Source organism: Agelaius phoeniceus, chromosome 7, assembly GCF_051311805.1.
Source record: "Agelaius phoeniceus isolate bAgePho1 chromosome 7, bAgePho1.hap1, whole genome shotgun sequence".
Lineage (NCBI taxonomy): Eukaryota > Metazoa > Chordata > Aves > Passeriformes > Icteridae > Agelaius > Agelaius phoeniceus.
In genome coordinates this window covers 39,684,145-39,709,998 of record NC_135271.1, presented here as the reverse complement: position 1 = coordinate 39,709,998, position 25,854 = coordinate 39,684,145, and the positions used below count along the sequence as shown (strand labels likewise).

Sequence of the window (25,854 nt, the reverse complement as noted above, 5' to 3'; positions counted from 1 at the left end):
CTGTCAGCTCAGGGGCAGGAGCCTGGGGCTGGGCAGAGAAGCTGTGCACCAGGACATGGCCATCCAGAAGCACCAGAAGCCTGTTGCAAAGCATGACCTCTGTTTTAAGAGCCAAACCATACCTGTGCCATTGGTGCAGCCTCAGCAACAATGAGCACAAAGGTATTCCCCACAGCCACGGTGAGCAGCCAGCCTGCCTGCAGCACCGACTTCATGCTGGCTGGAGACTGAAAAGAGGAGAAGGGCCTGATCAGTGGGAACCGCGCTGCGCCCTTCGGCCCTGCTTCACCCTCTGCAGTCCTGCCCAGTGCAGGTGCCACTGGGCTCAGCCTAGGAGGAGATGCTGGAATTTCCTCTGTGTGGAGTGGGTAATCTGTGGTTAATCTCAACATCTGCATACAAGGAGCTTTCAAAACATTGACAGGAGGACACATGAAGACGCAGGAGGTGCTGGTGTTGCAGAGCTGAATCCGGGTCATCCCCAACCTGCAGCATCTGAAATGGTACCATCAGGACGTCCAAGGAGCCACACAAGCCCTGCAGCTTGGGATCTGGTGCCATGTGGCTGTACACCTTTGGAAAAGAGACTGGATCTTGATGTTAAATTTCCTGCTGAGGACAAATTTTTCACATCCCATTACAGATCATCCCACTGCATTAATCATCCTCATTAATAAACATCTGCACCTTACTCCAGGGATAGATTTGAGCAGCTTCAGTAGCTGTTTGACCATGTAATGTCTCAGTCCTCTCTTCTCATCAACCTCCCCAGACAACAATCAAATCATCCCTTGCAGGTTCATTACCCCTTGCTCCCTTGTTACAACCTTGCATGTTTAGACCCCTTCAGTCTCTCAATTTAAACCAGGTGCCAAATCCTTATGCCACCCTGTAGCCCTTGAGATACCTTGCCTTTATATCACTGAAAAATACATAGCACAAAATACTTCACTAGGAGAAAACCCTGATATAAAAATATTCAGACTTTTCCCGTTAACTATCCAGTTCTGTTCTGTGTTCTCAGGCATACCAGAAAAGGATATTTCTGAATATCACTGAGAACAGGTACCTTCAGAATATGAATTAATTTAGCTTCAGGGCACCCAGAAAGCTGTGTTACAATCCCACTTTCAGCTGAAGGATAGATAACATTGTTAGTGTCATGTCAAAAGTGGTATGACAAGTCAATGACAGATGCAGAAATAAATCTTGAAGTCTAATTGTAAGGTCGTTATCTTTAAGTGGAGTACCTGAGAATAGGAGAAGGCCAGACCTGTAATGGAGAACATCACCTCCCCAGCAGATATCAGTAAATATTGTGGTAACTGCCAGGCCATATGGACATTGTTGGCTTTGATGTCTTCTGACTTCCAAGTCTCAACAGCACCTCCAGAAATCTAGCAGGAAATTAAAGGCACACTGATTAGTTGCTGAAAGATCAGATCTTTCTTAGCCTGGACAACAGCAGCAAACTTACTAAAAAACAAAGTTTTAAGCAAAGGTGGAAAAAAAGCCCTGCCTTTGAAGCAAACTATGGCTCTCAACCCTGCCATTTTCAAGCCTGTTGGGAATAGGATGACTCCTCCTGCATGGGGCAGAGAGAGCAGGATGGAAGCATTCCAGCTCATTTAGGTACCACAAGAATTCCCTGAATTATTGCAAACCAACCAGTTGTCTTCTGTAGTGGGGCTGGGAAAAGGCTGTGAGGTTCCAGTGCAGAGCCTGTGACCTGCTGCTGTCCCCAAGGTTGAAAAAGGATGAGAGGGTGTGTGCATCCATGTGGTCACTGCTCCCATCTTATCAGCACTGTACAACTTCCCTATGATATCATTGATACCCAAACAAATTCAGCTCAGGAATGCCAAGAGTAGCAAAGACAGCTCCATATTAGATCTATTCAGATAGTTATGGTAGCTATATTCCTAATTATTTTTGTTTCTTTCCCCAGGTGTAATTAATACTGCCTGTGATGCACAGAGGCTCAGAGGCTGAGAAAGATTTGACTAGAAGCCAGGAAAACACTAGATTGAAATGACTTCAGGCAGAAAGCCCTGTGTTTAAGGAGAGTACTTGGGAAAATACAAGGGATGTTTACGAGATGTTCTTAATCACCAATCATTGCCAGGGAGGCAAATCAAGAGACTGTATTTCAGCAGGCTAAAAGGGGTGAGAAGAGTGCTGTGCATTGCTCTTTAGCCCATAAAGAAATGTCACAAGCACCATGCTGTAACTGCACACTGAGGAAGGCTGGGTAGAAGGCAGCATCCCCATGATTTAAGTTTCACAGTTCAGCTACATTAGCAGACTAATATATTGTATTCTTGGTTCTTCTATATGGCACTCCTGGCAGAGGAGCAGGGCTCAGTACAAATCACTGCAATAATTAAAAGTGATCTTGGCCTCAAGCAAACTAACTCTCTACAGAAAGCAGAAAACCACAGAGAGAGAGATGGAAAAACAGAGGATGAAAAATATTGAAGTACTAGCACAGGGTTCGGAAGGGCTGAGGCACAGAGCCACCCTGAGCAGCCAGGGCTATAGCAGGAACCACAAACTGGAATCCTTGGCACAGTGACATGGGACACATTTACCTCAGCTGGCCCTGTTACCAGTGGCTCTGGGGCCATTTTCTTAGAGTTATATTTTTAATGCAACTTCCCTATCTGGTTTCTCATCTGGTGAAAGAGGCTTGCAGCCATGGGAGAGGGGTCTGGCCAACATCACTTCAAGTGCGTGTGTTTTATGTACATAAATCTCTGCACTCACAGATGGCAGCATCTGCTTGTTCCCTCCAGGGCTGTACATCCCACTCCAGCTACTGGAATTGGAAAAAAAAATGCCAGGTGCTTCATGGCTATATTTTTCCCCCGATGTATTTGGACTCTGCAGACATGAACAGCTCCCATTAATTGCCCAACAGGGAGATGCTACTGCCAGGGAGTTGCTGACAACACTTTGCTCTGCTCATCACAACACAGCAGCCAAAGTCCCAGAGGGCAGCTTAGCAGTGTGTCCTGTCAGACCCAGTTTGTCTGTGTGCCTTTGTGGTGGAAAGGTTAAAATGGGAACTAAGCTGATCACGTTCATCTCTGTGGCTCCAGCCAGCTGGACCAGGGTTGAAGCAGTGTGTCTGAGAGGTTGGCAGGCAGGGAAAGGAATCCACCCTCTCAGAAGTGCTCAGACCTTATCAGGGCTAGGCTGTTCAGAAAACCAAGCCTTGACTTTATACTAGGCTCCAAATTAGCTGTACAGACAGTGAGAGGAGGAAACAGATGTACAACCTCACCAACCTCCTCCCCCAAGACTTTGTCCCTCTTCCCCCTATGCATAATCTACAAAATCTTGGAAGATCAGACTTTAGTTCAGTAAGCTAAATGTGAGGATAGAGCAGACTGTTTCTGCAATTTTTTTGAGTGTGAGGCACCACCAGGTACAATATTTTAAAGACCACAAGCAGAGCCAGCTCTTGGCAGATGGTAATAACTCTTTGCAGTGCTCTGGGTCAATGTTAACTACTCAAGGATGGCATGAGACCAGCACAAACCACAGATCACATGATTCTCTATGGAGGATTTCTATCAAGGAAAAGATTTTAATTCTTTTTAACCCATGCAGTCTGACATGATCACAGTGTAAGGTGGAACAAATATACACCCACCTCACTAATGTAGGTACCAAAACTTTTCACAATCCCTTTGATAACAGGCTGCCTTCAGAGGGCTACTGCTCAGGGATGAGAGAGTGGACAAAGCACAGGAGAGTCACTAACACAGGAACAAAAGCACTACCAGAGAGTAGAAGAGGAGTGTGTGACCATCATAGGAACACTTACATTAGTTATCACAACAGTGTATGAGGCACCAAAGTCAAGCAGCCCCAGCTCCAGGGGGAACTCTCCTGTTTCAGTTATGCATTTTCCATCATTATATCTAGATAAAAGGATGAAGGACAGTATTTCCCAGTTAGTTCCACAAACAAAGAACACAGAGCAGAGCTATCAAACACACCCCTGAAATGGAGCAGGGAGGATGCAAGATGTAAAAATACAGTAGCGTTTACATCAAACAATCACTGGAGTTCTTGCTATCTTATCTTTCTAGAAGCACTTGGGCACTGACTGGAATTCACCTAATGACCCAGGCCATTGCTAACATTTTTAATGGTTTCTGCTCTTTCTTAGCGCTGATGTAATTTTTTCCCTCCCCTTAGGTTTATTTCCCTCCCTGAAATTTTGCTGCATTTCTTCAGGAAATGTAGGCCAGACAAGTAGTCAACAGGATCTCAGAGATATGGACCCAGAAGCAACTTTGTTTCCTTTCAATAGAGCAAATTAGCTTTCATATTTGTTCTTCTGATTTTGGATGTGCGAGATGGCACAGAAGCTCAGTAGCATTGCCACAATGGATGCTGCGTCCTACTAAATTGCAGCAATAAATATTTTGGATGGAGCTGATGCAGAGAAAAGCCATGAAGCTTGTTTTGAAACATTGGAAATGCTAGAAATACCCTACAAGAGCCAACTCCAGTGCTGCCAAACCCAGGCCATATGGAGCCCCTGTCTAACAAGCCCAGCCTGCAAAGCCATGTAATGCTACTTGATGTTACCAGCCCACATACTAACACTTGGTAGTGTGGAATATGAACTGGCCTTTCCCTGAGAGAACCACAACACGAGGAGCTTGGGCCTGAGAGAGTAACAAAATAAAGCAGGCACTAAATGGCAGAGGAGACTTTACCATGTTCCACCTTACTCCACTGGCAGATGCACAGGAATGGCCAGTGTCTTCCCTCCAGGCCCCCACATAATGTGAATAAAAACTTCTGCACACACGAGTGGCCCGGAGCACCTGCTCTGCACTGAGTTGATAATTCTGCTTTTTACAAACATCTGCCCCCACAACCACATGCCAAGACAATAGCAATGCAGGTTTTGTTATTAGGCTGAGAAAAGTCTCTGTACCCAAGGTGCCTCAGCAAGGACCTTCAGCTCAGGAAGAGAGACTTACATGTCCCTCTCCAGCAGTGAGTACTCAGAAGCACTGTAGTTTTTCTGAACAACAATGAAACTTTTGCTATCGATGGTGAGGTTGACATCTTGGCTCAAAGCATTAACGAATCTGCAAAGAAACCATATTTCATTGACCTGTCACATAGGGCAGGAGAAGCATAATAGCAGACACTTTAGAAGTTTGCATATTCTCCCAAAGCATTCTGTAATTCCACAAGTTTATGAGAGTCTCTTCTGCAAGTTACCAAAATATTTGTTTGATTCATTGCCTAGTTTTTCAATACAAGATTATTTTCCCTGTTGCATTAGTTTACCCTCTTACTCTCTTTTTTGTGAAAACTGACCCTCACTTTTTGTGGTCTAGAACCTCCTGGCAATCCAGTCTCAGAGACCAACAAAGATTGCAGCAAATTCTGAGGAGGCCATGAAGATGATCAGAGGGCTGAGGTACCTCTCCTGTGAAGACAGGGCAAGGGAGTTGGGGCTGTTCAGCCTGGAGAAGAGAAAGCTCCAGGGAGACCTAAGAGCATCTTCCAGTACCTGAAGAGGTCCTGCAAGAGAGCTGGAGAGGGGCTTCTTAAAAGGGTATGGAGTTATAGGACAAGGGGGAATGCCTTTAAAGTGAAAGAGGGTAGAGTTAAATTGTGTTAGATTTTAGGAAGAATCTCTTCATTATGAAGGTGGTGAGACACTGGAACAGGTTGCCCAACAAAGTTGTGCATGCCTCAACTCTGGAAATGTTCAAGGCCGGGTTGAATCGGGCTTTGAGCAACCTGTTCTAGTGGGAGGGGTCCCTGTCCATGGCAGGGGTGTTAGTACAAGGTGATCTCAAGGTCCCTTCCAACCCAGACCATTCTGTGACATGGCTCTGTGAGGGGACAGAGTCTCAGCTGATCACAGGAAACTCTGAAGTTGTGCATCCTGATGAGCAGGTGCACCATGCTGGCAAAGAAGCAGCCTCTACCAGCAGCAAGGAGTTTTCCAGCATAATAAAATATCTTCATCAAAACTAAAACTTATATGGGAACAATTTGTTTGGTGTTTTTTCATAGACAAAAGACAGTTTCCTTCTGACAATTCAAAAACTGATAGTAAAACCAAATGCTTTTCATTTGACCTATGTTTTAAGATATTTTGCTTTTTAGCTCTTTAAATGGGGGTGAAATCCCTGAAGTTAGTCAAGTGCTTAACAAAAGTAATGTTTTAGTGCAAAAATAGTTTCCTCCTAGTGAAACTTCTTTACAAATTCTTAAATGGGAAGTATGGGGATTTGGTCAAAAATCTCCCCAAGAAAATATAAAAAAATTCTGACTGAATCAAGTCTTCAAGGTGTTTAGTCAATAGAAACCTTCACAAGTACAGGGCTATGAAGAGATACTGCTCTCCTAGTTTGTTTATATACAAACTAGTGTATATACAGGTTTTCAGATAAAGGGGTTGGACATTGATTTTAAGGTTTTATTTGTTTGGTTGGTTTTTTGTTTTTATTTTGTGGTGGGTTCATTCTGTTGCTTTGGTTTTTTTTCTAATTTCACCTTGCCCAAATCCTCTAGAAAGTCTAGCTGGAATCCTGTTTTTTTGGGGTTTTTAAGGGTTTTTTTGGGTTTTGTCTGTTTGGTTTTGGTTTGGTTTGGTGGTTTGTTTTGTTTTTTGAAGGTTTTTTTGCAAATTTGCATCTTTTGCACCTCAGCAGCCAGCACAAACCAGAACAGGAGTGTTCATGGACTAAATGGGATAGCTCAAATTAGGAAGAGTGCACTAAGCAGAGTCCACTGCCCAGCTGAATTGTTTATGAGGATGTAAAATTGTTGCTGCATCCAATTTAGTAGACACTTGTACATGAGTTTGGGTGAACATCATGGGTTGGCCAATTTGCAAAGGACATAGCAACAATTCCTATCCAAATTGCTGCTTCCCTTTCATCAGGGAGATGAATTTGCCACTTTTCCAAGGAAGGAGCTCTTTTATGTTGCCATCAGAGCCCAGACTACCCTAGGCAGTGAGCAGCAATAGTTCTCAGCTCTGCATGGCATGTGTGGGAGGTGACACTCTGTCAAGCCTCCACAACTGACACCCAAGTCTTGCATGAGAAGTGTGGACTGGATTCCAACCCGAGAACATCTGGGCTATGTTACATACAGATGCATTAGACAAAAGCACTTTCCCTCTCCCAACCACCGCCAAATCCTCAAAAAAAACCCCATTCCTACCTAACAGCTGCCAAACCATTTTCTGGCTTTGCTTCCAAGTCTGTAATCTAAAGAGAGGAAGAAAAAAAACCATCAAACATATTTAGTAATGCTGTCTTACAATGTGTGGCAGACAACAGTGGTGTCTGCAGAGTTACACACGTACTGCAAAGCCTGTGGAAATTGACTGGACTCTCACATAAGCTTTACATCAGGCCACAGCTGGGGAGCCCTGGTACAATGAAGCCAATGGCAAAACTTCATCTCCTCCAAGGGCTTAGGATGAGATCATACCTTTTCTCCTCATCTCTTCTGTAACAAAGGCTGCTGAGTTTCAGCCAGTCACCCTTCTACTGAGGCATGTAACACTCTCCAAAAAAAGTATTTTTCTTGATCTTGAGCTAGCAAGAGAGCATTATCCACATTAGCATCTTTCAGTGACTACTTACAATTAAACTTAAGTGCATCACTCCTAAAAAATCTCCAAATGCCTAACTTTCAGACCCTGATTCTTGTCATATTCATAGACTTCACAGAAGTCTAAAGCTGAGAGGAACTGCTAGGTTACTATGCTGATGATCAAAGCATCACTCATGCTTTCCCTGATCCTCAATACTCAAGAGATTAAACTGTTTTAATATGCAGGCACAGAGTAGGAGAAACCAAGACACTTGGTTTGTGCAGATCCCTGCAGACAGGTCCCTGCAATGGCCATCTGGATGGGCACACTGGGGAGTGAGAGTGTCTCTCCTGGAGACCACAGCTAGCACAGCAGCTAGATAGTTAATTGACACTCATTTGGAGAAACCTGTTTGGTGTACAACACTGAAAAAACACAGTTAAGTCACAGCCCTGCCCTGGAGGTTGTATGTCACAAAAAAAGAACACAAAGCAAAGCTCTTGGTTGGTAGAAATCCAGAGCTGTGCCATGTCCACTGAAGATGGCAGGGCAATTTCAATTTGCACTGCCCACAGATGGAACCCAGGCAAGCCAAGAGGGACTTTAGAAACTGGCTCTCTCTCAAAATTTTCTGGCCCTTTCTCCACACTTTTTTTCCTGATGCAAACCCCTGAGTTTCTGAGACCAGGGATCCAGAATTTCAGTATATCTATTAATGTCTATTGTACTTCAGAGTAATATGCTACCCACAAATAACATATGCCCTAAATAATAAATAGCCACAGTGAATAATAAATGTCAGAGCAATAAATAATAAACGGCAACGTCATTTTTTTTCCATGGGAGACACATGGGGATGAATACTCTCGTTCCTTGCAGACAGACCAGCCAAACTATTACTCGTTTTCACTGATGATCCCCAGAGCTCTCAAATTCATTTCCTGCCTACTCAACAGCCCACAAAGGAGAAGAAACCAATTTGAGATAGGATTCTTCCAGGAAAGCACTCCCACCTGAGTGAGTGGGCCAACCCAGCAGTGAGGGAGGTAACTCGAGGGTGAGCCCTGCAACACAGCAGTGATGCTGGCACTGTTTTCCTTGTGTTGCAATGCTGGAAAAGTATCATTTATCACACTGTCTTCCACATCTCCCTTATCTAGAGCTGTGAATGACAGGTCAATAGCATCACCCAACAGCACAGATGTTTCCTAGCACATAAGAGCCTGCCTGTGCCAGGGTGGGCATTAATTTAAGCACAGTCTAGACAGCTGGGGCAGCATAGATGTACTGGAGCTCTGAGATTGCTATGCTCCAAACCTGTTGAAGGCTTTTGCTTCTTAAAGACTGCATGAAAATCACAAGTATCCATTTCCTAAAGAAAGCACACAGCTTTCAGGGTCACAGGGAAACTTTGTGTGCTATTGAGCCCCAGACTCCAAATCAAAAAGTCTGATCATCAGCAAAAAATCTTGATGCTATGACAAAATAAATTCTTTAAATTAATTTAAAAAAAGTTATATGGTTTCTACTATATAATATTGAATGCTTGATATGGCTACCCTGCAAGGTAAAAGGCTCAGGAACTGCAAAGAGAATGGATATTTTAGCATGAGGACAGATTCTGATGGCATTTACACACCTGCCACAATGTGCAATAACACCATGAATTTCAAGAGAGCTTCTTAGGATACAGCTATGCATAAAAGGTATCAGAATCTGCCCTATACATCCCATATGCCCCTCTCTGATTGTTGCAGAAATACACAAAAGTCCAAATACAGCCAGCTCTGCTGCAGAGCCTGAAATGAGCTTAATCATTTATTCTGTTCAGCAAAACAAATGGGCCTTCTGTGCTTTTTCACTAAACACTTGCAATAACTAATCCCAGAATCATTCCTCTGATGCTTTTATTCCATGGCCAGCCCTAGAGCCTCTTTAACATCTTTGCTTTATAGAGCCATCTTGGGGGAAAACCCCTGGCTCTGTTTCCCCAGCTTTCTCCAGCTCTGCTGCCTAGCAGGCATGACTCTGCTCTCCCACTGCAGCACTCAGTGGATTAAAGTGTGCCCAGAAACTCTCAAATGCCACAACGCCTCTATTAATCAACCAGCAGAAATGTGTACAGATCCAGTGCCTCTAGCTAAGAAGTGAGTTTTAGACCATCTGAGAGCAATCAGACAGACATTGCAACTGAGCAAATGAATTAATGAGCCTATCACCCCATTGTAGCATCACAGCCATTGAATTAATACTGTATTTACACTTCACTCCCACACTCACTAAGCGGCTTGATAGGCTTCCTTCTGCCTCAAAAACAATTAAGCTGTATACTGATTTTTCCTTCACGGTGTAGTTAAAAGCAAGAGTCAATGCTTGATGTTGCAGGGTGAAGTGAAGGCTCTGTTGCTCTCCATTCAATATTAATTTTGAGTACTCAGCTGGGTTCTGTGGAAGAAAATAAACTTGGTTACACGTTCTTCAGATAAGAAAGGATTTGTATTTTCCCACCAGGTGCAACACTATCCCCTCTTTAAGGGAGTCTGTAATCCTGTTATCCTCTATTCCTAATTACAGGTGAATGTAAGGTGTATCCTTTGCTGGGGAAATTCTTCTCCAAATGTTCAATTTCTGTTTCATACAACAGAGATATTATGCTTCATTTGTAAAGCTATTCCCATGCACTTCTAAGGCAATGGAGCAGAACAAGCTTTTGCATCTGTGGGCTTTATTAGAAAATGCCTGTAAAAATCTCCATCCTTTCTTCAATGACATGCAAGTCAGGCCTTTCAGTCCCAAATATATGCTTACCTGAAAAGACTCCACAGGCTGCTGAAATAGGTCCTTATCTTGGATTGCCACTTGAACAGGGTTCTTTGCCAAATTCAGGACCCGAATTAAACTTTCTTTTGGGACAAGTCGAGGCATATCAGTTTCCTAATCAAAGTAAAAGGTTTTAAGTGCCACCTGTATGCTTTATTAGCACGTTACTATCTCTTCATTTTTAGCCATAATAGTCTTCCTCTCTGTAATGACACTTTTCCATCCCTTCCTCAACAGAAGTTGCACTCAGAGAAAACTGAACATAAATCATTTTTAGGGAGGTTTCCTCATAGTAGCTCAATGGCCAACCCATCATTCCTCCCAAAAATTGCTCTTCACACCACTAAGTGTACAGACTGCACACCTACTGAGGAGGTAGAACAATGTCACAACTTTCATTATACAGCTCCCTCATGCCTGGATTTAACCAACTGCCATATCAGAATGAAAAAATTTGTGCTTAGCTTTCAAAAGCAGTGACAAGAATAATTATTTCCCACTGCAGTCAGTGACTGGGAAAAGAATCAGACCAGAAGTTAAGTAGTTTTGAAAATCCCAGTCCAGCTTCATGTCTGTAATCAGTGCTTTTGCATTACTGGACCTTGCTATCTATACAGCTGACTGTATAGATATTATTCCTTGTTTTCTAAGAGAGGTAAGCTGATGCCTCCAGCACTGAGGTATCTCCTTCTGTCAGGAACCATTTCCTAGAAAGAGTACATCAATCAGTGTCAGCCTTGTACTACCTGCAGAGCTAATTTTTTTTTTTAACTTCTCTTTTATTCTCATTTTATTTTCAAGTAGCTGCAAGCAATACTGCAGAGCTATTTATTTTTCTTCTATCTTATCTGATAATTTGGGTATTGCAGGCAGGGCATTTTGAACCTAACTGGGTGGGGAGACACACTGCCAAAGAAGTCAGAATGAGCTGATTTCCTTGTATCCATATGTTGCTCTGGACCAACAGGCAGATAATATTATCCAGCAAATTCCATTTCTGTAGCTTTTCACTTCTGCTACCCACAGTCATGTGAAGGTGGACCATCTTACCCTCCTCTTTGCTAGATCTTAAAATGCCTTTAGGGTAAAATTTTCATGCACAGGCAGAGGGAACCTCTCACCCCCAGCCAGAGCAAACTTTGGCACTTGGCCAGAGATTCTGGTGGTGGCAATGAGAGCATTTCTTTGCTCACATAAAGAGAGCAGAAAAAAGACCTGAACCCACACAGTCTCATTTCAGTGGGAGGCTCGTTAGGGGATTCACCTGAGCAACCAGCAGATGTTAATCCAGGGCTGTGAGCCAGCCACTCTAACAGAACATTTTAAGTATACATAGAAGCTTTAAAAATTAATCCTATAGTAACTTTTGTGAGACAAAGGTCAGCCAAAGTCTACACAATGCTGGTCATGAACCAGAAACAAACAGTACAAATCTGCAGGAGCTAACATGGAATTTATAGGAGATGTGCTGCCATCCTCTCTGGGGATGCCTGGCAGTCCCTGATGTCTGTGTCAGCATTCACCTGCCTCTCCAGAGAAACACTTTGGCTTGTAAAAAAAGCCATCCCCATCATAAAGCAGGAAAGTGATTACATTTTAAAATTTTAAAACAATTAAATAAAAAAACCAAAACCACCACACACACACAAAAGACCCCAAACAGAAAAGTATAGGCAAGCTACAGCAGGAAATAGGAGAGAGAACAGACTACCTTTTGGAAATTAATCACTAGCACTAACTAGATGTCTGTCAAGCACTTTGACGATGGAAATCTAGAATATAGACCAATACAGATGACCAGCACAGCAAAACTGCAAAAACTAGAAAGAAAGACACAGAGACAAAGAGAGGGAAAAGTAGACAAAGTAAGAATTATCATTAGCAACTGGATCAGTATGCTCAGTTGTAAAGAAAACATTACAAACTTTGATCAAGGAGCACAATGGCTTAAAGGATTATCTACCAGACATCACTAATAACAACCTATGGAAAGAAAGTATTTCTGAGGAATGCCTTGTGCTTTACTTACATTTATTTTGACTTCTATAATGGCTGCAAGTCCAAACGCCAGCCCTGCAAGGATCATACCTGTTGCCATTTTCCTAATAGGTCTATGGAGCAAATGAAAGAGGTGCCATTAAAGAAAAAAAAGTGATTTAAACTATAGAATACCATTCCTCAGAGCCAAAGATGTGCCAGAACCATGTAATAAACTGTCCGACAGGTGGCACTCAGGATGACAGGCTGTTTAAATTGCCAATCTCTTAACTTAAAACTATTTTATTATTCTGCATGAGGCCAGCACTCACTGAGGCCAATTAAAACTGATATGCCATGAAAAGCAGTTCCTTCCTTGCAAGTTTCATATTATCTTTTTCCCAGCTCTTCTAGTGGGAATAGCTCATGACTTTATGTTAATCTATGATGTTGGAAGAAACACCAGAAATTATGTATCTTCAAGTCCCTTTTGGGAAAGGCAAAAGAAAAGTAACATTCTATTTAGCAGTGGGAATAAGGAATAGAAAAATGTGTAGTTTATGTCCTCAATGTTTCTGACCATCTGGGGCATCATTCTGGGTTATTTCTCATGCCAATACATTTACATTTCTAGGAAATAAAGATCTTTCCTTTAAACTCAAGGCAAAGCTAGTGCAACTTTACCAGAATTACGTGAGAAAATCTGATATAAATCAGAATAATTCATGTCCAGAACAGCAGATTCAATATGAGTATTGAGTTGTTGAGATTTGAGACAAATCTGGTTCTGGATCAGGAAGTTTTCTGCCAAGTCAAGGCACAGTCCAGGCTGTGGGCTCACAATGGTATCAGAGAGAAGCACAGGCTCTGATGTGTATCCTCCAAAAGGGGCACCACTGCAGGGCTGGACAATATTTTTGATATGTCTTCAGGTGCAAGTAATTCAGATGGTGGGAAAGCCTTCCCCTTCACCAGCAGGGTGAAGGGGAAGGTTTCTGAGGCACCTGCCACCCCCATTTTATGTGGTTTTGTCTGTCCAGCATTTTAGTTTGGATTTGGAATATGCTTTTTAAGCCAGTCACCCCACTCATTACCCTTTCCCATGCTATGGCTCACATGCAGAAGTGGTGCTGGGGCATAGAAACTTGTGTCCTTTCAGCTGAAATTCCACTGACAAAGGCACTCCAAGAGTGCACATAATGTACTTGCACTGCTACAGGGCATCAGTCCACAGAGGCAGAATACAGATACTCTGAAGTTAATTTACACAAATTGCATAAAGTGGGTCTCATAAACAACCTGAGGTCTGCTCCTATTACACTGCACTTCTTGCCAACATAGACTAAGGATAAAATGCTTGGCTCATGTAGAAGATCCCAGCCAGCATGGGACCATGAATTTGGTCCCATGGGGACTTTTCAGGGAGGGAATTATTTAGGCATGACCTGGGAAACAAGGCGGAAAACACGTTGATCAAATTCAAAATGAGACTACTCGTATCTGCTTTTGGAAAAATCTGTACAGAGCAGAATCCAACATTGAGTTTTACCCTCTGGCATTTCCATGGGGAAATTAGTCACTCCCTTCTGTGGAAGAGGGTGATGCTGCCTCTTGGGACTGAAGTATACTCAAGTATTGGGAAAGGTGAATGGAAATTTGTGTTTCTCTTCCTTAAAAGCTATTCTGCACATTTACAGCAAAAGAAAAAGCACAGGTGTATTTGCACTGTCCCCAAGTACTTACGTGAAATTCAATTTGCACATGTTTATCAGGGGGTAGAGCCCAAAGTCAAAAATTGGGATGAAGACAAGAATAAGAAGTGGATTTAAGAACTGCAATACAAAAGAATGGGAGTTCAGTGACTAGAAAGCAACTTTTAGTAATTAAACCCATAAAGCACTGTCCTCCAGAAATAATTCCATTACAGAAGGGACATGGACAAACACTTAAAACCTCCTTTTAAAATATAATCACAGTTTGCACTTAACAGCTTCTGCTATTTAGTTTTCACAGGCATGAATATATTTTGTTCATATCCTCCTCTCCAAGAGGCAAGAAAGCATCACTGGCCCAGTTTCCCTGGAGAGAGAACTGAAAGATGATGTTTTTAAAGAGTACAAACCCCACTGACAATAGAGACAGGTGACCTTTGGTGCTGTGGTGGGACCTTACAACAAATAAGCAACAATGGAAACATCTTGGGCAAAATCCCAGAGGAACAGGCACTATTCTGTGAGATTGGCAATTTCTCACACTTCAACACAACCAAGTAATCCCCCAGGAACAAAGTTTCTCCCGGTAGGGGCACAGCTTGTCTGCCAGCCAGAAGTGGCAAAGCAAGAAAATAGAGAGCAATGAAGAACAAGCAGGGAGAAATGTTGTTTCAGTTCCAAAGGAAGATTTCAGGGAACAGAACAGCTTTGAATTTCTCCAGAGCTATTCACCATAAGAATTGTAATCAACTGTGACAACATAGCACCATCTTGCTTTCATGTTTTCATCTCCCCTGCAGAAAGGGAGGAACCAAACATATTTCAAGAACAACGTTCATCCCAGGACAGGAGCCGGTTAAAAGGAGGTACAGGTTGTATTCTCCACATGCTAGCACTACCTCAAGAATTATTATGGTGGTATGTTACCCCACACCTCTGCACTGTTCTGCAGGAGTCAATTTCTGCATTAGGACATCCTCAGGGTCTTCTGAACCCCAGGCTTGCAAAGCAGCCTGTCAACAATAAGGCAGAAGCCACACCACAGCAAGCAGCAGGAGCACTGCTATCACCTTGAAAAGGAGCAGAGAATGGCCACTGGTCCCATGAGAAAAATATAAATGAGAGAAAAGAAGAAGATACATTCAAAGCGTTATTTCCTACCCTGTAATATCTTTTACCTGCATTTGGTCAGGCTGAAGGACATATATTCCCTGAAACAAAAAGACAGTCCAAGTGATTCATAAACACTATAACATATCAGTGCATATGGTAAATAAGTAATCGGTCCCAGAGAGGCCTTTGCAGCCAAGGTGGTTTCCTCAAATGCTTTATGTTGGCTTTAGCAGCTGATATTGTGTTCTTGACACTTTTTGTCTAAGGACACAGTGTTTAATAAGATCATTTTGCAGAAGGATGCTGCACTCAATCCTTGGTATTGGGCAGCTGTGACACAGCTTGTGACAGGCACTGAGGCCCATCCTTCAGGCTGGCTGAGCCATGAACTAGGTGAGGGGAGGAGGATGGGGGTGGTAAGTGTCCAAGTTGGGAGGCAGGCTTACAGCTTCCTCCCTCCCTGCTTCTATGAAGCGAAAAGCCCCAATCCTATAAGTGAGTGTTCCCAAGCTTCAGGACCCCATGATTTCTCCCAGGTTCCCCAAAGGATAATAGAAGACCATCCTTGAGCCAGTGGGCTTCACAAACACCTCTTTCCTCCCCCCATCTGCACCTAAGAGGCTTTGGACAACTGCAACTTCTAGGTTTGAGGCAGGAGTCCTCAGGGCTGTAAGAGGTGCCTCACACTTGCATCACAAATGGGCAAGGTCAACAGGAATGGATGGATGAGGGATCCCAAACTCCAAAAGGAACCATGGACCTGTCTCCAGGGAGGGACTGGTGGTTTTCTGAACTCCATTAAATGCTTTTCATTTGAAATTAAAATGAAGAAGATGGGGGGGAAGGGGTCAGGGGGAAGAGTGCAGGAGGGAAGAAATTATGAAGGAAATAATGTCTTTCCAAGAAAATACTGGGGGGTTCTCTCCTGTCTGCCAGTCCTGTTCTGAGCAGAATCTAGACTGGCTGCCTGTCTCTGCCCACAGCTGCATCCTGGGAGAGTGGAAAAATACCAGGCAAATACCCCCTCCTGCTACTTTGCACACACTATAGAAATGTGCCATTAGGAAATGAGCCTGCAATTACTTCATCTGACACTAACTTCCTAGCTGAGCCCTTGTCTACAGAACTCCAACTCACAAACATAAACTCCAACAAGCCTAAGGGTGGGATCATTCCAATGCTGCAGTTTGTTTTCACCTTCTTGAGGTGGGGCAGCTCATGAGGGGAGAGCAGAGGAGACTGAAACAAAAGCCAAGGAGCTATCCAAGTTGATGTGACCAAAAAAAAAAGCCTTGAATCTATTTTCCTCACCTGGGAGAGGCCAGTAGTGACACCTGGTGATACTTAGCTCTCCTGCTAATGGATCACTAAGTGCATGTGAGCAAAACACCAGAAAACTAATGTTTTAGATATACATCACATAGACTGCATGGACTTTGTTCTGTCTTTCTGAGGTGGATAAATATTACCCAAGGTGTAGTCTTTTTCATGCCTCATTTGAACTAATTAAGCCTAATGAGTATCACATATTGAGAGCCCAAATTTAACAGGAGTGACATAGAAGGTCTCAGATTTGTGGCTTTAAGACAATTTTAAACTGGAAAATGGACACTTAAAATCCTAGATTTTGATGTGAGCATCTGCAGGCAAGACCTAGATGGCCTGTTAAAACATGTATGTCTAAACAGATCTAGATGGCCTATTAAAACACATATGGGGCTGAAAAACAGCCCAGTGTGGGGACACCTTCAGGCAGATAGCTGATCTACATTTATCTGCTACTGTAGCCATTCACACCTTTGAAGACCTTTATGGAAACTAGCTAATTAATCCCTATCACATCTTTAACATATACACAAGGTTCCTGCTGGTTTTGAGAGGCTTCATTAACGTATCACCAAGTGATCCAGTGCAGAAATGTACAACAGCTCTAGTCACACCTTAAAAGGGCTGAGTGACTTGTCTGCCTTCCATGGGGGCAGCAGGCTGAAAATCCTACCTGCTCTAGGTCACAGGGCCACTGGCTGCCAGCAGGTCAGCACCCCTGACCTTGTAGGCTGCTGATCTCCCCAGCCCTCATTTCTAGCTGAGATGAGCTGTGATGAACTGAACATGGCTGCATGAACAGAGCCTCTGGCTTCTAATCACCAGAAGTGAGACTCACCCAGATTCACCAAGCAGACGCTCTTAGTACTGCAAGACTCCGGTTAATAAGCAAGAGCAGGGATGTTACTACTAGTCTTACCAGCCCTGATGACATTAAGTACTTACAAAATCAGCATTCATTTTTGTGGCTTGCAAAGTCCACCTGGATCCCTAAAGAGAAAACAGACAGCAGTGAAGCCTTCAAGATGTTCTATGGGGCTAGAAAACAGGGAGACAGAGAAGATGACAGTGATGGAGGTCTTATTTCCCATCTATTCCTTCCCTTCCCTGTAACACTTGTCATTAGGCAGGGCACATTCTCCCCTCTCATTCTCCTGTGCCAGACACTTTGCAGGACTCTGAAGGGCTGACCAGGAGTGATGGTGGAAGGCCCTGGACACTTGGTAGGAATATGGCGTGCTGTGTCCCCAGGATGCTTTGGAATTACCCCAAAAGGACAGAGGTGCCAACCAAGGCTGGCAGGCAGAGCTGTACCCACTGTACTGTACCTGCTGATCAAACAGGGCCCAGAACATTGGCAGTGGTATGAAGAGGAAGAGAACACGAGTCACCATTTTGACCTCCCCAATCAGCTGTTTCTAAAAGGGAACAGGCAAAAAGGTAAGGCAGGGGTGTAAAGCCCACAGGTGATTCAAGCCACAAAGCATAACTCCTATTTCTTTCTGCATGGCAGTTCTCCATTGCTCTTCCTTGTGACATGGGATATGTTTGCATTTCTAAATTTCAGTGCAGCACCTAAACCGTCCATTAAGGGTCAGGAGAGTACAGATGTGGGAAGGGACAGGAAAATGCATGTGAGGAATGGTGTGGCCAGGCTAGTCCTACTCTCTCCCCTGTCTGCCTATCTCCCCCTTCCCACTCCAAACCTACCAGGAAGAGCATCACTCACTGAGTATTTTTCTGAAGCCCAGTCCAGCCAGTGATCTCTCTTTGGAATCTCAGGGGAGCGGTTTTTCAGCCGGTTTTTAATAGCAAACTAGGGAGAAAAACAGGTGAGTAACTCACTCATGCCGTACCTGCCCTTGTCACACTCCCAACTCAAGGCTACCTTCCCCATCTCCAAATGTAAGTAGTGCCAAAACATTGAGGGGGTGGGTTGCTGGATACCTCTAAAGTCTCAGATTGGAGGCTTTATGATGAATTATCTGCAGGGAAGTTTCTATGACACCGGTTGATTAAAGGTATGAAGGGGCAATGAATCAGAGAATCACTGAATCTTAGAATATCCTGAGTTGGAAGGGTACCACAAGGGTCACTGAAGTCCAGCTCCTGGCCTGTTTATGCTGTGTGCTCCAGTCACTGAACACACTGACAAAAAAAGTGGCAGACCTCACTTAGAAATCCTGTCTTTAAGATCCTGCCTGTTTCCCCAAGGTAAATTTGGCACTAGGACTGACCTAGATAAAGAGAAAACATCTGCTGTTAGCAACAGCTTCCTGAAATAGAAACATCATTATCCACCTAATAATAAGAGAGTATTTTTCACATACTGTATTCAGCTCACACACCATGAAAAACAATTTATAAGGCTCTAATGCAACTTCAGCAAGTGTCTCTTGCATTTACATGAACATGCTGAATGTCCATAATGTGAATGTGTGCTATTACTGTCTGCTGAACTGATAAAGTTCAGAAAAATTATTCAACTGAATAAAAAGGAAGTCATATATCTGATACTCTCAGAGTTTCTGAATTTTCCTTTCAGTTCAGTTTCCACCAGCATCTGCCACTTGTGGTTCTATTAGGTGGACATCAACTGAACAGTTCGTGGAGCTAAGGGAAAACAATTGAAAAGATGAAAAAAGAAACTAGGACCTAAATGTGTTTCTAAGTCCTTACAGCTCATCAGCAAGACATCCCAAAGCAGCATAGAGAAGAACTCCAAAAGTCACCTCCCCTTTCTCTTTGCATCTTTTTGTCCTGCAACCTCTGACTCACACATGAAAAAGAAAATTACACACACTTACACCAATGCATTTGCACACTTCCAGCAAGACATTTCCTTGTGGTGGTGTTTTTCTGTACAGTCCACTTCCAGCAATGAACACAACTGAAAAAAAATTATTATCCAAATGTGGATTCGCATGGCTGAAGCTCAATCCTGCACTGGCTTCAGGGAAGGATCACCCACCCCTGTATTCAACAGAAATGCTCTGCCCTTGGGGCACACAGGATTGCACTTCCAACTAAATGAATATACAGGAGTCCTTTAATGCCTACAGATGGAAGAAAATGCAACATCCTACAAGAGGCAGTGTGATCCCTAGAAAGTCACCACTGTCCTAATATCTGCTCTGGCACAATAGGCACCTCCACATCTGATTCACTCTGGGAAACAAAACTTTGAAAATTCACTTTGTCTATGCTTTTTGTAGATGAAACTTATAGTACAATCCACATTTAATTGCTGCACCTGATGTTGGAAATCAACCCTCACCCACTGGAAACCTGTGAGGATTAATCCAGATACAGCACAGGCCCTGTGCACTTGCATCTCACACACATTTCAATGGAAACTGCCCAAAGATCCCTGCCTCACACAGAGATGTTAACAGAAATTACCTCCATTTATGGTTTCCACAAAGGGATATACAATTTAAGATACTGTTTTATCCTGGTTTTCTCCCTCAAAGCACGAAGAATATCAGAATGAGACTGTAAAATCCTGTCAGAGATGGAGTTACCTGATTGTGTATCATTTATCCAGTTCTATGAGAGTCTTCGAGGACACTGGAATTCCAAAGAGATTAGTGGGGAGAAGCACCTTAAAACTGAGCATGAAATCCTTAAAACTGAGCATGAAATTAACTAACCTGAACTTTTAAAACTACCCAGTTGTCTGGGTCAATCCATAGGCAATAGAGAATAGCAGATACTTCTGTCCTAACACAGGAAGCCCGAGACACTGCAGGGAACACACCTTTGCTTTTACCTGATTATGAAGACTTTTAGCACCCAGGTTTGACTTGAGACACCTCTGAAGTCAGTTTAGGTGAGTAGCACTTTGCATTTGTGCAAGTCACCCAGAGTGGGTAGCTGCACTACGTAATTTTTAGCATTTCCCTGTGAAAATGTTCGTGCTTTTAAAAATGTGATTAGGTTTGCTGAACACCTTTTGGTGATGCCATTGACTCCTTTGGGAGCTTATGTTCCTGCTTTAGGTTTAGAATTTGGAATTAAATGGTATCAAGCTACCCCATCCTTCAGGAGCAGTAGCAGCCCAGAAAATCTTGCTCTAAATCTGCCTCTAAATCTATCCTTGCTATCCCTTGCAACACAGGGAGAGTGCCAGTCAGGGCCAAAAGGGTATTTTCTCCACTTCTGCATGCTACTCACATAGTCAAATATATCACTTCCCAGAGCATTTTAGCATGTTACAAAAGAACAGAGAGCTGCTTTGCCAGGCAGGACGTGGAATCTGGCAGCAGGACACTAGCTAAAAACACATTTCCACCAATGCCCTCACTGAAACTGCAATATTTACACGTTCATTTTCCCCTGGGCAACTACTGCTGTGCTAGAAACATTCAGCACAGCATGGTGCACACAGTGGGGCCCTAAACTGATAGGAACAGGCCACAGGGGAAAATAGAACCTTCTCAGGCCCGTGACCATGCACTTTTTTGAAAATAATTGCTGCAATGTTAGCTGTGGCCTGATAACATTTCTTCAGTTTCCTGATTCTTCTCCCTGATGGAAATTTGAGTGGAAACAGCAACATTCACATTCTCTGGGGGACAAACTTTTCAAATCCCAGATGCTGCAGTGAAATCACACAACTGCTTGGTCTCTCAGTGATGGTAACCAGCGGAATGAGAAGTCACCCCATGCTGTGTCAAAAGCTCACACATGCAGTATAATAAGGGAACTGGTCTTCTCAGAGCTTGCAGCTGTGATACTAAAGCTGATGGGGTGTCCTCTGTACTGGCTACCAAAGGAGTAACATTAAAAATGGGGAGATTGTTGAATGTTTTATAAAGATTGAAGAAGAAATCTTGACAAGTACATTAATGGGGTTAAGATGCAAGTGTTAAGAAGCACAGGGATTGTGGCTGTCTCCTGACACTTGGACAATAAGGATTTTTTTATTGCAACATAATAATAAGTTGTCACTGCAATTGTGGGAATTACTTCAGCCAAGCAAAGTAAGACAGCTCAGAACAAACTAACATCTCATCTAGCTCCTTCTGCAGCGCACAGATTCAGCAGCAGAAGTCTGAGCCATTGAAGATGGCCTTGAGCTGCAGGAAGCCCATGGAAAGGTTAGAAGTGCCATGTTAAGCTTCTGTTCTATAAGCTGGGGATCTCTAAGGACTGCTCAGATTGCAGCTCAAAGGCCATGTCTGCTCATAGGCAAAGCTGCAAGCCATCAGGAGAATCATTTTGGTGCTTTTGCATTAGAGCAAAGCAATTATACTGTAAACATCCATGAGACCACCCCCTTAACAGAATCACAATAAAAGATAACAGTAAAACCATGCTCAACCCACCATCCATCAACTACTGCTATTTATTGCTGTTCTGAACTGGGAATTGTTAGGTGACCTTGAACCCTTTCATTTCCCATCACAGTATCCATCCAGAATTAGTGAATTTGTGCATTTTCTCATCTGTCCACAGACTCAAAACTGGTAACTCCTATTTCCACTCACCAAGTGCCAACACCATCAGTGCTGCTGGGACACCAAAAGCCAGTGCATAACAATCCTCTCCAAAACATTTCACATCCCCTGAAAAAGAAGTCAGGAATAAAAGCAGCTCATTACATCTAGACTTATGTTACTGGGGCTTTTGATTTGATTCCCTAAATCAGTCACCTCCCCTGGTTTTAAATCTTCTTTGCTGGTGCTTGACACTGTGAATTGAATCTCCTTGAAACAGTTGTCCTCCCTTGATGAAGACAATTTGGAAGCAGGGTTAGTGTCTGCCAGCAAAAGCAGCTGATAATGGAATATTGATGCAAACAGTAGAAGGGAGGGGGCAGACAAATAGGTATAAAGAAGTACTAGGAACTGTAATTGAGGGAAAAAAGCACAACATTTCAAATAACCTGAAGCCATTCTGTATTTGACTAGATCTAAATAACCAGTACTGTGCTGCATCAGTCTTAAATGAAAAACCTGCATCTGTTTTCATAGCGACCTACAGTGGACAAAGTGGGAGCCAATGCCTGCACTGTGTAAGTGGGAGCCCAGGATAAGCCCCAGAACTCCAGTTCCCTTTCTCACCACCACCAATCTCACTAGGGCAGCCTGCTTCAAATGTCAGGTCTTGAAGCACCCCATTAGGAAACCAGGTGTGTTACAGCATGGGTTGCATCAATCTGAGCTCTGGGTCACTGAAACCTGTGCCTCTTGGACCAGGTCAGATCTTGCACCGTGCTCCGACTGCAAACAGCAAACCAGCAGTGGACTCTGTCTTTGAATGCCAGGGGCCAGACATTACTGAATTCTCACATGGATAATGACAAAATGGCTAAAGTAAGCCAACAGAGTTAAAAGGAGACCAATCCATGAAGCCCTCAGCTGCTCCTGTTTGTTGTAGCTGGAAAATTCCAGCTGCACAGCTGTGTGCATGCATAGCATTTATTTACTTATTTTCAGCAAATTAGCTAAAATCCAACAAAGCTGAGAACATGGGCTCTCTGGGCACACTGAACTTTTAACACGTTAAATGAATTGGACTTCTCTACCTAGAAGTATATATTTTGTATTTGTACCAAATGTCTACAAACTGCATTTCCTGCTCTTCCAAGAAAAGATTTCACACTTAGCAAGAACATTACTCTTTCCCCATGCTCTCCAGTTCCATGCTGCAACTAGTTTATACTGGCTCATGTTTTGATACTTCAAGGAACTGGATTTTCATCTGCCCATTGACGACTTTAAGCAAAAACCCTTCCCAACCGAATGCTGACCCAGAGACACCAGAGAATAAACAAGTAAGAAATACAGCATTTGTCTTTGTCCCTGTGCATGGTGTAAACACAAGACAAGAGCCTGTTAAAATGAGACTCTAAACAAACAGAGCCTTCTGGAAGCGATGGAATGGAATGGAAAAAATGGCAACTAAATGTGAAGACTACCTTGTCCCTGTCCCCATCACCTATGGCCTGCTGCTCTGCTCCTGTGCCTGTGTTTAGAGTGTGCCAATCCTTCTGGCTTCGAAGCGCTGCAATACAATGAAGTAAGGGCAGCAAGGCTTAGGGACTAAAAAGGGTTTTGCAAGCAGGCTGGAATATAAAGTAGGACTTAAATGGGGCACAGGCCTGTGCTTTGTCTTCAAGGCTAGTTGCTCAGGGCAGCAATCTTGCAAGCAGATCCACGCAGACAAGCCTGAGTGCCAGGACAGAGCCCTCCAGAAGTCAGCAGCACCCCGTGGGAGGGAGAAGGTAGGAGTTTAAAACCAGCCCTGCTAAGTTTTTCAGCCCTGATACTGCACAGGACAGCAGAGCTCATTTCCCATCCATAGTTTACCTGAAGCCAAGTTCTTCACTGGCAGTGGGGAATAGATGACCATATAGGTCCTTCCACTTTTCATGTTTTAATTCTGCAGTTCAGGCTGGCTTTGAAATACAACCAGGAATATAATTTCTGTGAGTTGTCTGTCTGTATCATAAATCTGTTATGCTGCTACAGCAGGATTAACAAGGTGTAAATGCAATACACTGACCACTCCACAGATAATATAATTTCTGCCATTCTGTTGTCATAAGAGTCTAACTATGCACAGTAGAGTAGTTAGAGGGCAGGTAATTTATTGTTTTATTCTAAATCCACACTGACCTCTTAATACAGGAGTTACAAACGTGGAGATCAAACTTCCAGCATTAATGGATAAATAGAAGATGGAAAAAAACTTGCTTCTCTCTGAGGTCTAAAACAAGAGAAGACAATGTCAATGTCATGGCTAATACACAGCATTGGGCTTGCAAATTGAACACTATCAATTCTCTCGTTAGGAAGGCTGGGTAAATATTGACACAAAGTGCATAAAATGTTAAGCAAACAAGCTCGTGTTCAGGTGATGGTAAATGCTCACACAAATCAGCTCACGTTACTTGAGAAGTGCTTTGGGGCTTTTTGGCATTTCAGAGGAAAAGCTGCTGCTTTGAGAGTGTATTGAAACTGGAAGGAGGGGAAAGCATTTACTTATTCAGAACAAGTAGCATGATTCAGATCCTTTGTCACCTAATTCAATCCAATTTGGCATGGTTTGACAAGCTCATAATTTCTTTCCATGTCTGAGCTCTTTTTTTTTCCCCTCCTCTCCTGCGTACAAATAGAAAAAGAAACCTGTATATTTTAAGGAACTGGTAATCACAGCATAGATGAAAGAATGCCAGCAATTGAGAAGTATCCATCAAAGAGGAGACCATCAAGGTGAGGCCAATCAACCTCAAACTATATAGGGTAAATTAAATCTAGGGGAGCAAATTCAAGAGCCTGATGGAGGGATGAACTCTAAGAGAAAGAGTTTTGAATTTAACCTAAGCTGTAATATATTATAGTTTATAGAGTCAAAGAATTCATGCTGATCTTCTTTCTTCCTGCATAATTCATAATTTGGAAGGAATCAAGAATTTGATGCAGAGTTTGGTCCTTTGTGCAGGAGTAATGTGTGTGTGCAGTCTCTCCTTGCTTGTGGGAGGGACATTCATGCACAGTCACACTTGTGCTGTATACAGTGTTAACCTCCTCCCTGCACCTGGGTGGGCCAGCAGAGAGGGGAAACAAAGGCAGGCTACCTGACCCACCCCGTGCTCATGCTTATCAGCAGCTCTGGGACACCTGAGCTGATAAAGGTAGAAGGGAAAATTGCATCAGACATTGCATGGTGCCCGACAGAGAGCTCCCAGGGCACCTTGAGCCTCATCTCCGTGACCTGAGCATCATTTGAATGCAAAGCTTTAACTTAGCTGAGGGCTAGGAAACTCCTCAGGGACTGTTGTTCTGTCTCCTTTCCTTCTAATGTGTCCTGCTTCCGTCTGCTCCCTGAGACAACAATACTCACAAGGCTAGAAAACTGGAGAAAGTGTGAAGAATTGCAGGCAGCTAAAAGAGGACAGCTGTAAAGTAATGAATCCTGAGCTCCAAAAATGTAACAAAACTTCCTGTAACTGATGGTGCAGCCAACAGGAAATATTGCTACTGGGTATGGCAAGAAGCCTCTTATCACAGGGGATTACTGCAGGGAAGAAAGGGAGGTGGGAGACTGTGAGAGGGCTTTTCTTTCTGCCCCCTTGTAAAGTGGGTGCTGAGAAGGTCAGGGTGAGAGCCCCATCACCTCCCACTGCCACCCACCAAGGAGTCTGGGGGTCTCCTTGCTTGGATTAAGGGCTTTCTGCCGTGACCCAGCACAGTTAGGAAGACCCCATCAAGTGAGCTTTTGGCTTTTACACAATTTTATTTTCTAGAGTTTTCAAGGCTGACCCATACATTCCTCTTAAATTATTTATCCTAGGCAAAA

The 25,854-nt window shown here is 43.3% G+C and overlaps 1 protein-coding gene across 11 annotated transcripts in view; it reads right to left on the bottom strand.

Annotated features, from left to right (window-relative positions):
• Positions 1 to 25,854, bottom strand: part of SLC15A2 (solute carrier family 15 member 2) — a 61,689-nt gene that overhangs the window by 11,815 nt on the left and 24,020 nt on the right. For 6 of the 11 annotated variants that reach the window (XM_077181646.1, XM_077181647.1, XM_054636495.2 and 3 more), the window contains 16 exons: positions 24,171 to 24,261; positions 22,038 to 22,115; positions 19,353 to 19,435; positions 18,275 to 18,361; positions 17,874 to 17,963; positions 17,491 to 17,535; positions 15,285 to 15,317; positions 14,138 to 14,226; positions 12,447 to 12,528; positions 10,406 to 10,531; positions 9,878 to 10,042; positions 7,219 to 7,265; positions 5,007 to 5,117; positions 3,833 to 3,929; positions 1,251 to 1,397; positions 123 to 227 (listed from right to left, as the gene is read on the bottom strand). In XM_077181646.1, the coding sequence (XP_077037761.1) occupies positions 123 to 227; positions 1,251 to 1,397; positions 3,833 to 3,929; positions 5,007 to 5,117; positions 7,219 to 7,265; positions 9,878 to 10,042; positions 10,406 to 10,531; positions 12,447 to 12,528; positions 14,138 to 14,226; positions 15,285 to 15,317; positions 17,491 to 17,535; positions 17,874 to 17,963; positions 18,275 to 18,361; positions 19,353 to 19,435; positions 22,038 to 22,115; positions 24,171 to 24,261 (1,476 nt within the window). Of the gene's footprint in view, positions 1 to 122; positions 613 to 1,250; positions 1,398 to 3,832; positions 3,930 to 5,006; positions 5,118 to 7,218; positions 7,266 to 9,877; positions 10,043 to 10,405; positions 10,532 to 12,446; positions 12,529 to 14,137; positions 14,227 to 15,284; positions 15,318 to 17,490; positions 17,536 to 17,873; positions 17,964 to 18,274; positions 18,362 to 19,352; positions 19,436 to 22,037; positions 22,116 to 24,170; positions 24,262 to 25,854 lie in introns of those variants that run through there. The other 5 variants (XR_013183093.1, XR_013183094.1, XM_077181648.1 and 2 more) reach the window with 5 other exon arrangements.